The sequence below is a fragment of the Hyaena hyaena genome, unplaced genomic scaffold, assembly GCF_003009895.1.
Source record: "Hyaena hyaena isolate Hyena2069 unplaced genomic scaffold, ASM300989v1 scaffold_204, whole genome shotgun sequence".
Taxonomy (NCBI): domain Eukaryota; kingdom Metazoa; phylum Chordata; class Mammalia; order Carnivora; family Hyaenidae; genus Hyaena; species Hyaena hyaena.
The window spans coordinates 2,400,334-2,412,794 of record NW_024080837.1 but is presented as its reverse complement, the minus strand read 5'-3'; the positions used below and the strand labels follow the sequence as shown (position 1 = coordinate 2,412,794).

The following is a 12,461-nucleotide window of genomic DNA, read 5'->3' as shown; positions in this document are numbered from 1 at the left end:
GAAAGGCATGAACAGTAACCCCCCTCACAGCCCTAGAAGAAAGCAACTCTGCAGACACAGGATTCCAGACTGCTTGCCTTCAGAACTGTGACATAATAACTTTCTGTGGTTTAAGTCCCCCAGCTTTTGATACTTTGTTATGGCAGCTATAGCAAACGATACAGCATCTGCACTTAGATCCAAAACCCAAATTCTACTGCTCTCTTTTTCTGCCTGAGGCTGCAATATTCCCTTTCTCCTGCTATCCAACTTTTTATCACAGTGAAGTAGAACCAGTTACATCATTCTCAACGTGAGAAGTGAAGAGTCATTGTTGAATTCTGTGATCTCTCATCCACATTTGGGCAATCATCCGAAGGGGTGAAGGATTGGAAGCATGAGCTTTGAAGCCCACTGGGCTAAAATACCAGCTTCCTTATTGACCAGCTGTGTGATCTTGAACAAGTCTCTGAGCTTGTTTTGGTACTTTGTTAAGGAGGCTAATATTTCCTGTTGCCACATAGGCTCTCAAGGGTGATCAAGGGAGAAAATACATAATTGAGCACATCAATTGGCATATAGAAAATACTAAACAAAATTACGGATTTATTGTTCCTAAAGCAAACCTCAAAATTTATCTTTCATGTATATTTCAGATGCAGACTGGGGTATAGTCTAGAAGTATTATAATCGGTGACTCTGGCCTTTAGTCTCTATGTAATACTGTCTTCCACTTTTGGCAGTATCTAAAATTGAAAGCAGGTAACCCTAAACAAGTGAACTAGGAGAATTTACATTAAAGATTCCTTGAATCACCAGTGTGTCCTTTAAGCTCATTCCTGGGATTAGAAACAGCTATATTACTAGAATTAAAATACATATATAGAGAGAGTAACAGAGAGAGAGCGAGAGAGAGTGAGCGAGCTCTGGTTTTAAGGAGAGAGGCTTATAACTTATAGAAAATGTATTTATAAGATGAAACATTAAGGCATAGGCCCATGATATTTTAGACTACCAGCTGTCAGAAGACAGAAATCAACAACATAAGCTAAAAGGTTTTCCCCCATGTAAATACATTGTTTGGAAATGATTATTTTCGTCTTTTATGTATCTTGAGTTTTTACCAAATTCTCACATTCTAAGATTTGGGTTTTTGGGGCACCTCCGTGGCTCAGTTGGTTAAGTGTCGGTTCAGGCTCAGGCCATTATCTCACAGTTCATGAGTTCAAACCCCACATCTGGCTCTCTGCTGTCAGCTTGGAGCCCACTTCAGACCCTGTCATCCTCTCTCTCTACCCCTCTCCCGTGCGTGCATGTGAGCGCTCTCTCTTTCAAAAATAAACATTATAAAAAAGATTTCGGGGCACCTGGGTGGCTTAGTGGGTTGAGTGTGGGACTTTGGCTCAGGTCACAATCTCACTGTTCATGGGTTCGAGTCCTGCATCGGGCCGGGCCCTATGCTGACAGCTCAGAGCCTGGAGCCTGCTTCGGATCCTGTATCTCCCTCTCTCTCTGCCCCTCAGCTGCTCGCACTCTGCCTGTCTCTCAAAAATTAATAAAAAGTTAATTTTTTAAAACTTGGGATCTCTTAATCAATGGGATTGATATAAGATCTAATATGAAACCTAATCCTTAGCATATTAACTTTTATTAAGTTTAGATAATTACACATTTGTTGAACATACCACCAAAAAAAAAGTCTTGCAACAACAGGCTTGGGGGCTTATCAGGAGAGGAAGTTAAAAAAAAAAAAAAAAAGAAAAAATACTACTGATGATATGCTGCTGTACTTCATATATCTGCGTTTTGAAATGGGGACAGGAGAATGACCAATCAATTTAAAATTCAAAATGCTGCCTCCGGTAAAAGTCTCAGTTTCAGGGTTCTCAGATTCCACTAACTCTCCCAGCCCCACATGGCTTAATTAATGCCGTTTTTCTCAAAGACTATGTTCTCTCCTTACTATATTCCGAACCCAGTTCCTGTGTTTGGCACATACGTTTTAAATGCACCTAATAAAATGCACCTACTGAATCCGGATTTGCGCGGGTTTACGAATTTAGGGAACAATCTAGCGTTAAAAACAAAACCAAAACAACAAAACCTAACTTAGAACCAGCTGGATTTAGAAACTAACTAACCACCTAATCAGAGGTTCCGCTTTAGTTACACAACGCCGGGAAAGAATTTGCGGTGTACTTAATAGTGAAAACGTGCTGGCTCTCGTTTTACAACAAACAAGGATCACGCACAAAACGACACATTCGCAGACATTTAGAGTAACCTAGAATCGACGCGAAAGCGTGCGGCATAGGAAGGCCTAGTTGATGGGGTCGACAGGAAATCACAATGTACTGACTTAATGAATAAGGCAAGGCTCCAGGGAGCTAAGAAGACCACACAGAAGCGCGCTTGGCCCTTCTCGCGCTCCGTAGAACGAGCTCTCTGGGCCTCCGTGGGCCACGCCCCCGGCAGGGAAGGACGACGTGAGGCTGCCCGCGGTGGTGCCTGTTGCGCGTAACAATGACCGGCCGCGCAGTCAGAAGTCTAGGAATACTCTTGTGTCGGAGTGGCCTCAATCCGGAAACAGAAATTCTCAAGGCCCGGCACCATCAGAGCCACCTCTTTCATGAAAGGGAGTGCACATGCGCCCAGGGTGGGTCCTGGGAAGCCCTTAAATACCGTCATGCGGGCGCGTACGATCTCTTTCCCTGCCGCCGCCGAGTCGCGCGGAGGCGGAAGCTCGGGGTGAGTTGCGCGGGTTTGGGATGGTGGTGTGGTCCTTTAGGCCGAGATTGAGCCTGCCCCGAGCTGTTTAGCCAACTGGTGTCTTAATTTTCTTTTCCTGATTTTTCTTTTTTTTCGTATTACAGTGCGGTCAAGATTCGGCTCCATCCGTAACCCACCGCCATGGCCGAGGAAGGGTGAGCTCAGGGTCGAAGTCGTGGGGCGGGGACAGGCATGGGCAGCGAGCCTGCTGTGAAGTCTCAGGGTCAGCGGCGGCGCCTTAAGGGCCTTTGTGATTGTTGAGTCCAGGGCGTCTGGTGTGTGGGGAATTTAGTGATGGTTTTGACTTGCTCCGTTTCAGCATTGCTGCTGGAGGTGTAATGGACGTGAATACTGCTTTGCAAGAGGTGCTGAAGACCGCCCTCATCCACGATGGCCTAGCACGTGGAATTCGTGAAGCTGCCAAAGCCTTAGACAAGTACGTGTATCAGTCTCAATACTGTGGGTTGTTGAAACCGGAACAAAATTGCAGCCAAGGGAAGAAAGCGTGGAGTTCATGGTGTTAGCACAAAAGTTCTGAATGGCATCCGTTCTACAGGAAACCTAGGAAAAGGTATCAGAACTCAGATCTATGTAGCCCACTTCCAGTTTGTGGGTTTGTTTGGAGTGGGAATGAGCACTTTGTTCTTAAAGCAAGACTACAGTGTTTGAATGATGACTTAAAATTGTCGGATACCCCTTCACTCTTTCTATGAGTGAAACCTAATAGTCTGACAAACCTGTGGCTTGTGGGGCTAATTTCACACTAAAGGACAGGTAGGTATCCTTGTTAAGTTGTATTGGCGAATTTCAAGCTAATGGTGCAGAAGCACCTAGACTTAAATGAATTCAGAAAGTAGTAGCCGTAGAAATCAACCTAAGAGTGAAATATTTGTGAAAAGCATCCGTTTAGTTTCCAGGTTGTTTAAGTTGGCAAGACAACTATGTGTTCAGTATTTCAGCAGAGTATCCGTGCAATTTGAGCATTTCTAATAGCCAGATTAAATGTTCAAGTTTAGTTCGCTGTTGTGTAGATTGGCCTCTTGATCCCAGTGGGAGTAGCACTCCCTGTTGGAAGCCCCTCGGGTCCTGGTGAGAATCTCCTGCCCTGTTGGTGCAGCGGCAGTGCTGCAGTGTAAGTTTCGAGGCCAGTAACCGGTAACCGCGCTAATGGTAGTCTGTGCCTCACCTTTTACATGCCTAAGTGGCTTGCAGGAAAAGATGATTTTGCTTTGGCCACAAATGGGTAAACTGGTTTTACGTAAATTTAGTATTTTTAGGGAGTTCTGCAGGTCTGGTGGCTCTTTAGATGCAGGACTGTGTATGCTCTTCGACAGGTTTCTCAGACTGAAGCAGCTGTGTTCTCCGGTGGGTGTGCTGCTTGTGTTTTGCCAGTGTAGCCATTGTGATGATTAAAAGTGTTGGTAGTAAGTAGTAGACTCAGACTTGAGTTTTGGTTTCTACTGGATTTTGCATTTCAGGCGCCAAGCCCATCTCTGTGTGCTTGCGTCCAACTGTGATGAGCCGATGTATGTCAAGTTGGTGGAGGCTCTTTGTGCTGAGCACCAAATCAACCTCATTAAGGTACGTTATCCATTTCTCTGAATTGAGAGGTACTTTAGCTTAATGAAAATTGAGCCAGTTAGGGTCATGTTTGGATTAAAGTTATTGATACCAGATCAAATTTATTGTTGCCTTCTGATGGTGTGAAAATCATCGCATGAACCTGCTATTTGGGGCTGTGCTAAAGCTAGCTTATGGAAGTGTTTCATTCCTGCAGAATGGATTGCTAACTGGTGTTGGTAGAGGAAATGGAGTGCTTACAGGTGATTCTGGTGCTGTGCATGATGACAACTGGCTCCCTCTACTGAACTGCTGTGAGGAGACTGCCATGTCACCCTGTCTGACTACAGCTACCTTCTGTATTCGATTGATTGTCCATAGCTGTTCATGTCTGCTAATACAGTGATTGGTTTTGTCTTTAATTTCCTCCAATAGGTTGATGACAACAAGAAGCTCGGGGAATGGGTTGGCCTCTGTAAAATTGACAGAGAGGGGAAACCCCGTAAAGTGGTTGGTTGCAGTTGTGTGGTGGTTAAGGTAAGTCTGTTTTTGTCTCTGAAGGTTGTGCGGGGAGACTGCATAATTCTGTATTGAGCTTTAATTGTTAAAAGTCCAGAACCTCCTCAGGAAAAAGATCTGATTTTCAACATTCAAAGTCCGTTCTTGTCTTTCAGAAAAGGAAAATAATAGGCTGTAATTAAGCCAGCCAATGAATCTGCTTAGCTGAATGTGTTTCTGCAGAAACTTAAAAAAACGCTGGCAATAGTAATGCCATGTTACGAGCCTTAAAGACATTGAAGTCATTAAGGTCCCTGAAAATGGCTACAAGAAATTTTAGCGATGGGAAACATTTTCATAAGACATGAAGTAATTTTGTAAAACTTCCCATAACTAGTGCTAACAATTTAGTAGAGTTTTAAATGTTAGTAAAAAAAAAAAAAAATTGCTTTTTATTTTTTAGGACTACGGCAAAGAGTCTCAGGCCAAGGATGTCATTGAGGAATACTTCAAATGCAAGAAATGAACAAATAAAAAAACTTGATTCTTGTTCCTCGCCTGTTTTTTATTTGGGACAGTAAAATAAGGTCTTTGTTAATGGAACAAAAGCTAACCATTATAAAATTAGTCAGGTAACTAGAAACAGGTTATATGTCTCTTGGTTTCTAAATGAAAGCCTACTCTAACCATTAAGTAACTTCAGTGTTGACAACTGAAGACAGAATGACCTAAGTAAAGTTAGCTTTGCAGTGATTAGTTTGACAGCCAGAGTTTTTGGGGGGTGGGGTGCACATTTATCCCAACTGAGACTAGAGTAGAATAGCCTAGGACCCGAAGAAATGGGCTTAGGCTGGTCACAGTGGGTGTTTCTTTACAGCTCTTGACAGCAGATTGAAGGTCGCACTAAGTGTTCTGTGCTTCAATATACTCGGGTCCCAGCCTGCAGGGGGAGAGTTAGTGATGACCCATGTATTAGCAAGTTGATTATGTTGGTGTGAGCTTGAATTACTGAGCCAGGTAGGATCACGGCAAGTTTTGTCATCAGAATTCCATGTAAATTGTTCTATGGGGATACTTGGAGTTTATCTCCTGTAGTTTCCCAGTATTGGTATACATTTCCGGGAGCCAGATCTGTTTGGTTTAAGTTTAGGTGACAGGCCAAGCAGGGGCAGAGGGGATCCCAAGCAGGCTCCACACTGTTCTGCTCTGAGCCGCCCAGATGCCCCAGATGTGGTTTTGAATATTCACTTACATTTTCGTTGCATGTTGGAAATCTCACAGGGTTAAGCCCTCGCCTAAGGTCTGCCTTCACTTAGGTCTGTAACCTCTGGTATCCTTAAAGGCTGGTTGTCCTTCATATGCTGTTTTCAGTGGTGAGGTGTATGGCCTCAAATGGAAGGTTCTTGATCTAATTAAATTATGAAGCATCATGGATAGTTTCCTTAAGATAATGTAGCGTGAGGTCAAGCTGACAAATGTCAAGCAGACCTATCTGGTACTTAAGGAAGGATTTATATTTGCTTTGAATTCTGGCTTCTGTTAGCATCTGAAGCACACCTCGTGTCTGGCACTGTTGCAGTAGGAAAAACCCGATCTTTCAAGTGTTTTCTTAGGTGTGATGGTGTATGTGAAGTGTAGTTCCTGCGAAGGAAAATGGTCATGTTGGACTGCGGCACTCAGCATTTCTGGTTTTTTCACAGATGCTAATCTGAATATTCTGTCCCACTGACGTCACTCAGGACTTTTTTTTTTTTTTTTTTTTTTTTTTTTTTTTTTTTTTTTTTTTTTTTTTTTTTTTTTTTTTTTTGGTATTTCCATATTTACTGTCCCTTCAGCTGCAAAACCGTCAAATCTGTAGGGAATATTCTACACTTGATCCTACACCTCTTAAGTACTACCTTAACGGCCCCTCAAAATCTTTCTAAAGGTGGTTTCCATTCCCCCCTTCCCCTCCCCCCCCCTTTTTTTGGTATTCTGTTCTCAGCTAAAATGTGTGTATTCCCCAAGACCTCTTTCTGGTCAAACACAGTAGCTTCACAGCTCTCCTCTTGACCTCTTGCTGGCATTTTATAGAATAATTTTGTCCATATTTAACCTTGGCCACACTCAACACTCAGCCCCTTTTGCTTCTATCCATTGTAACAAGCAGGTTTTGCCTGTGGTCCTGTTTACTTCTGTTCATCCTGCGACATCCTCACCTGCAGCAGATTCCTTTTGTTTCCAATCAGTTTTTTTTTTTTTTTTACAGTTTATTGTCAAATTAGTTTCCATATAACACCCAATGCTTATCCCCACAAGTGCCCTCCTCCATGCCCATCTCCCCCCCCCCCCCCCCCTCCATCAGTCCTCAGTTTGTTTCTCAGCATTCAAGAGTCTCTCATGGTTTGCCTCCCTTTCCCCCACCATTTCCCCCTTTCTCCCCCATGGTCCTCCGTTAAGTTCCTCCTAATCCTCCTATACGTGCAAACATATTTGTCCTTCTCTGCCTGACTTATTTCGCTCAGCATAACACCCTCAAGGTCCATCCATGTTGCTACACGTTTCCAATCAGTTTTAATGTTTGATTCACTCTAGGCAAATTGTGTACACTAGGGAGCCTCCCACCAACACCCATTTGCACCTCAAGTTTTGTATGCTTCAATGAACTTCAAGTTTTCAGTTAGAAGAACATAGTTATTGAATGGTGTATGTGAAGCTGTGCACTGAGCATCGATGTCTACTTTGTGCCAATTCTCCAAAGCGGAGATCTTGGGCATCCTCAGCGCTCCTACCTTGTCTAGGTACAGTAGGCTCCTGTAGACTTCAAATGATTGCAGTAGCCTCTTCACTACTGTGAGTCACTGCTAGCTTTAGTTAGTCCACACAGCCCTCTGGTTTGTAGTTCATCTATGAGCTCATTCTGCTGGAGAGCAGTTTTCTCTGTACCTGGCAGTCTCCTACTCCTCGAAACCCAGTGAAATGTAGCAGGTGTGACTTGTCTGTGTAGCTTCTACAGGATTCACAAGGGAGCTCAGCCATGGTGAACTGCCAAGCAGACGTCTTCATTGTTCACTGGGGAAAATGATAGTTTTGTGTAACCAGTTGCTATGTGCACTCAGAATCTTGAGGACTAACCACCTGAACCCAAACATACCCGAGCCAGGGACTTTATACTATTTTCTTGCTCTCGTGGTCCATGACACTCAGCATTCCTGTTCACTTTGGCTATAAGAAATCTCCAAGCCAAATACTCCATTTTCTTTGTCCTTAACTTTGTTTTTACTTTGTTGTTTTTGCTTGGTCCTAATTTTATTAAGATTTCTTTTGCATGTATTTTTGGTAAGCAAAAATGCTTTTAAAAAATGAACCAGGACATCCACAGAGGAATTGTAATAAAAGAGCTGTATTAAGTTGGTGTGTGTTAAAAACAAGAATTTGTTCATTTTCAACTGGATTGTAGAGGCAATGCAACCATTAATGTAGGTGGAGGTGTTACAAGTCCTAAAAAAGTGAAAATAATCAGTTAAGGCCAATGTAGCCCTTAAAGTGGAGGTTAACTTCCTTTTAGATGTGTGTACAGTTAGGTTTAAGAGATCTGTTAAGTACACGAAAGCTTTTAGTTTCTCTTCTGTACTCCAGAGACCCTTGGAGGAAGGTGAGGATATTTAGCCAAGGAGAGGATATTTAGCCAAACAAGATCATAGCTTTGAACACTCCAGACTGAATATGGGACAGGCTGAGAAGGAAGGAAGGGTAAGAAGGACCTTGTCTTCCCAGCCAGAATCCTCGGCTCAATCCACAAGCCAGAACAGAAGTAGTAAATTCCAGCGGGAGCAATGGAGGCTGGGTAAGGAGGTGTCCAACACCGAGGCCGCCAGGTTCCCTCGTCTTCCTGTATGGAACCTGGTGGGTGAGGCCTGGCTCCTTGCTGGTGGCCAGGCGCTGGGGCCAGAGGGGTCACCTCTTTCAGAGGGTGCTACGGTATTTGGGAGTTGGACCATGTATTAATGCACGAGAGCATTCGGAAGGATTCAGACTGGTGCTTGCTCCCCAGGCAAGAAAATAATTGTGAGTCCTTTCTAAAAAAACATGGTTTATGCTTCAGACAGCATAAGCACACCTGAATTCAAACTGCTTTATCCCAAGCAAGGTGTTGAAGCCAGCTTTTTATCTAAACTGTGCACAATCTAATCACAGTCTGCTGCTTGAAGTTGCAGTACAATCTGGCTGCTTGGAAAGTTTCAAAAGCGAGGGAACAGGAGTAGCCTGAGGGTTCTGTATCTACCCCAAAGGGGCATTCTTCTTAGCTCCCTCCTGGTTTGCACGAAGGATCCCTTGAGTATTCCCCTGCTTTTGTTCTTTGGCTCCCTGGTCACTGACCATCATCACCACATTCCTAGTTTGATTTCCGCAGCAAATTGGCTTTGGAAAGGAGACGTGCCAGAGAGGAGACAGAGAAGTACTTTTACAAATAGAAGCTCCATCTCTTTCAAGTCTCCTTGTGAACTAAACTGGATTGTGAAATACACAAAGGTGGAGACACTGGTGGTAAATCATCTCGGGACCCTGCCAACCCAAGAAGTCCCATGAACTTTTTGGGGTTTTGATGATAAAGGGAGAGAATAAGTATAAAGCATCCATTCAGAGTGCCCTTAGTTAAGAGCACACATTATTGGCCAATTACAAAGAGAAGAGTGATTATGGCCATTAGATTTACCGCAGGACTATTGGAAATACTTTTGTGGGTTGAACTAGGGGAATGATTAAGAGGTGTTTCAATTACATAATGGGATATTACAGTGCCATAAAAATGGACAATATGGAAGGACAGGTAATATATTTTTAAGGCAATATTCAAAATGTATGATAGGACCACATTTTGTAAAAAAAAAAAAGGAATATATAAATATACATCAAGGTTTTAGTGGTTGTTTCTGAAAAGGTGGGTATTTTGGTTTACCTTTTGCTTATTTTTTTCATTCAACATGTGTTGCTTTTGTAATAAGAAAACATATTTACATGAAATGATGGTATAGGGCTCTCTCGGGGTTAACATTAAGTACCACTAATATAAAGTTTTTAAAAAGTTAATGTTCCGTGGCCAAGCACGTTTATTTACTTGTCTAGTAAAAGAGTTGGGTAAATCACAGCCGGTTAAAAAGGCTGACCTCAGACTTAACCAGCAGAGGGCAGTAAGAAGCTGGTACCTGGTAAGGGACGAATGGGAGAACAAGCCAGAACTACGCAGGGTGCTCGCTTCGGCAGCACACATACTGAAGTGGAAACAACACAGAGATGAGCACGGCCCCTGCACAGGGATGACATGCTGATTCAGGAAGCAGCACTAACTACAGCAGGCTCCCCGTAGGAAAAGATTCTCGCACTCTTGGAAGATCAGTGGGCATTAGTTTACTACTCCTGGTAGCATTTGTTCTTTGCGTTGCTGTTGCAGAATCCACAGTCCCTAGCTGGGGGGTCATTATGTACTGGGAGGCTGTCAGGAGAGGTGACCGTGGTTATTTTACAACTAAGAAACTACTAAGAAATTGAAACTCTGCAACTCATTCCTAGAGGAAAAGATTTTGGTTCATAATTGTGTGCTTTTGTTAAACTCCTTTCTCTTCCACTACACTGAGCTTTGTCGGGAGTGACCCGTTTCAGAGCAGGCCTGTTTCAGGCCTATTTGGGAAAATGGCATCATTTGGAGAGTAGCAAGGCTGCAGGTGTATTTTGGAGATTACAGTCCACAGAGTAACTCGATAGAAGCATTGGCTTTGTTCCCTGCTGTATCTCTGGGGCCTTGAATAGTGCTTGCTGCGGTAGGCTCTCAAATATTTTTTGTTGGATGAACAGATTTGACTTGCCTGTAGTCTAGTTAGTTAGATAGGAAGGTAGATAGGTAGGTAGGTAGGTGGGTGGGTTTTGTCTCAGGCTTAAACTCCCCAGCCTCTTTTGACACTTGAATTTCTCATGTTCCCTTTTTCTAGCAACAGTAGTGAATCTCCCAAGTGGGGTCTCTTTTAGATTAGAATGGTGCCAAGCTGTCTCAGCCTGCCTTCACTCCAGCTCCACTCTAGGGAGCAGGGCAGAGAAATGGATCCTATCCCAATACGGAGTATAGAGCTAAGAGTCTGAGAAATCATTTTAAAAGCCACTTTGAGACCTGGGGACAGTAAAAAGCATGTGAATTCAGTGAAACTATTTTCACATTGCAATGATTTCTTTTTGAAGCCTATTTATTAAGACACATGCCAACAGCACAGTATTGTACAAGTGATGTGAATTAAACCTTACACAAATGTAGTATTTGTCTTTTTATTTTTCCTTCTCTCAACTCAGCTGCCCCCAACTAAAATTTACAAATGGATATAAAAATCCTGTTTGTACTTGGTTGGCTTGTTAGAGAAACACTGAGTGAAACGCCTGTGATATTTCATAGCGCTGCCACCAGATTAAAAGGAGCAAAATGCACATAAAGAAAGAAATAGCTATGAGATTCATAAGGGGGAAATAAAACATTAACATAAAAAAGCTACAAATTAAAAGCCCTGTCTTCGCTTTTGGATTTGATACTTGGATATACTTGGTGAGTTGCAAGGGTCAGCAGATGTTTTGCTAAGTGGGCGCCTGTTGTGACTTGCTGGGAGGTGCTTCCCCACATGTGGATTATAAAATGATGCAGTTACGCCAGAATTTCAGAAGGGAGCCCACGTGTAATTTTTAAGAAGAAATTAGAACCTTTCCTACTCTGACCCACAAGCTGCGTTTTGGAAGGCGGCTACACTGTACCACCAACGCCATGCCACCGGCTCGATTTTGAAATCATCCAGTTTGAAATCATATCTTCTAAATTTCCATCACGTAAAGAATCTAGAAATTTTACTCTAAACCATGAAAATGATAGCACACATCATGTGAGCCATGCTGAAGGGCAGACGCAGGATTCAGAACTTTATCCGGAGAGCAATTAATGTATATTAGATCTTGCAGATTTTTAAGTGGCTGTGATCAAGGTATAAAACTCACACTTGTTATGACCTTGATTGTTGCCCATGGTTGTCATGTGACGCGCGCCTCCTTCAAAGCATTCCAGGTAGCATGGTGACCATCTGGAGCGCTGTTGGAAACAGCGTGCAGGACAGAGGTAGGTTTGGCTAACATTCAGTTACAGTTTGCAACTCTCCTGTTGGGTGGCAGTGAAAATAAAACAGGTAAGAAATGAGCGGGTCCTCAAAGAGGCTTCTCTGTTTTAGTAAAACCTCCGCCCATCTCCTGTCCTAGCTTGAGAGCAATGGGCAACGGCTCCTGAAGCAGAAACCTGCCTGAACGGTGAGCTCCAGTACTTTCTCGCATAATGACAATGTGAAAGTAGGTGTTCAGTTTATTTGTGGCAAATGAAGGCAACATTTTGAAAGCAAGCAGTATTTTGGTGGGGGTGGAGTGCGGCTAGAGAAGAAGAAAGAAGGATGGGGAGGAACAGGGAAAGAAAGACCAGAAAAAAGAAGAAGTGTAGGGGCTGAGGGCAGACTGTCTCAAGTTGGAACACTTTGGCATGAAGATTATTTTGAGTTAAAGGCCATCAAAACCTAGTAGATTCAGGGAAAGCTCTTTACTTCCCCAACAACTGTCTAAAAGGCTGGAGGACTTGGTCCCATCAGAGAGCTGTCACCACAGAG

General features: G+C 43.2%; 1 protein-coding gene and 4 non-coding genes across 5 annotated transcripts; all 5 read left to right on the top strand.

Moving 5' to 3' along the window:
- The first annotated feature begins 2,631 nt into the window (after positions 1–2,631).
- RPS12 (ribosomal protein S12) lies at positions 2,632–5,359 on the top strand. Its single transcript, XM_039242059.1, has 6 exons — positions 2,632–2,727; positions 2,853–2,903; positions 3,068–3,184; positions 4,227–4,329; positions 4,744–4,845; positions 5,270–5,359. The coding sequence occupies exons 2-6, from the start codon at positions 2,890–2,892 to the stop codon at positions 5,330–5,332; spliced, it is 399 nt and encodes a 132-aa protein (XP_039097990.1). The 5' UTR covers positions 2,632–2,727; positions 2,853–2,889; the 3' UTR covers positions 5,333–5,359.
- On the top strand, positions 3,412–3,485 carry LOC120238363. The gene has a single exon (XR_005530197.1). It is a non-coding gene; the product is annotated as a small nucleolar RNA SNORD101 (small nucleolar RNA).
- Positions 4,583–4,659, top strand: LOC120238365. Its single transcript, XR_005530200.1, has one exon. It is a non-coding gene; the product is annotated as a small nucleolar RNA SNORD100 (small nucleolar RNA).
- LOC120238364 lies at positions 5,008–5,138 on the top strand. The gene has a single exon (XR_005530199.1). It is a non-coding gene; the product is annotated as a small nucleolar RNA SNORA33 (small nucleolar RNA).
- A 4,675-nt stretch (positions 5,360–10,034) lies between the features above and the next one.
- LOC120238362 lies at positions 10,035–10,138 on the top strand. The gene has a single exon (XR_005530196.1). It is a non-coding gene; the product is annotated as a U6 spliceosomal RNA (small nuclear RNA).
- The last annotated feature ends 2,323 nt before the right edge of the window (positions 10,139–12,461 follow it).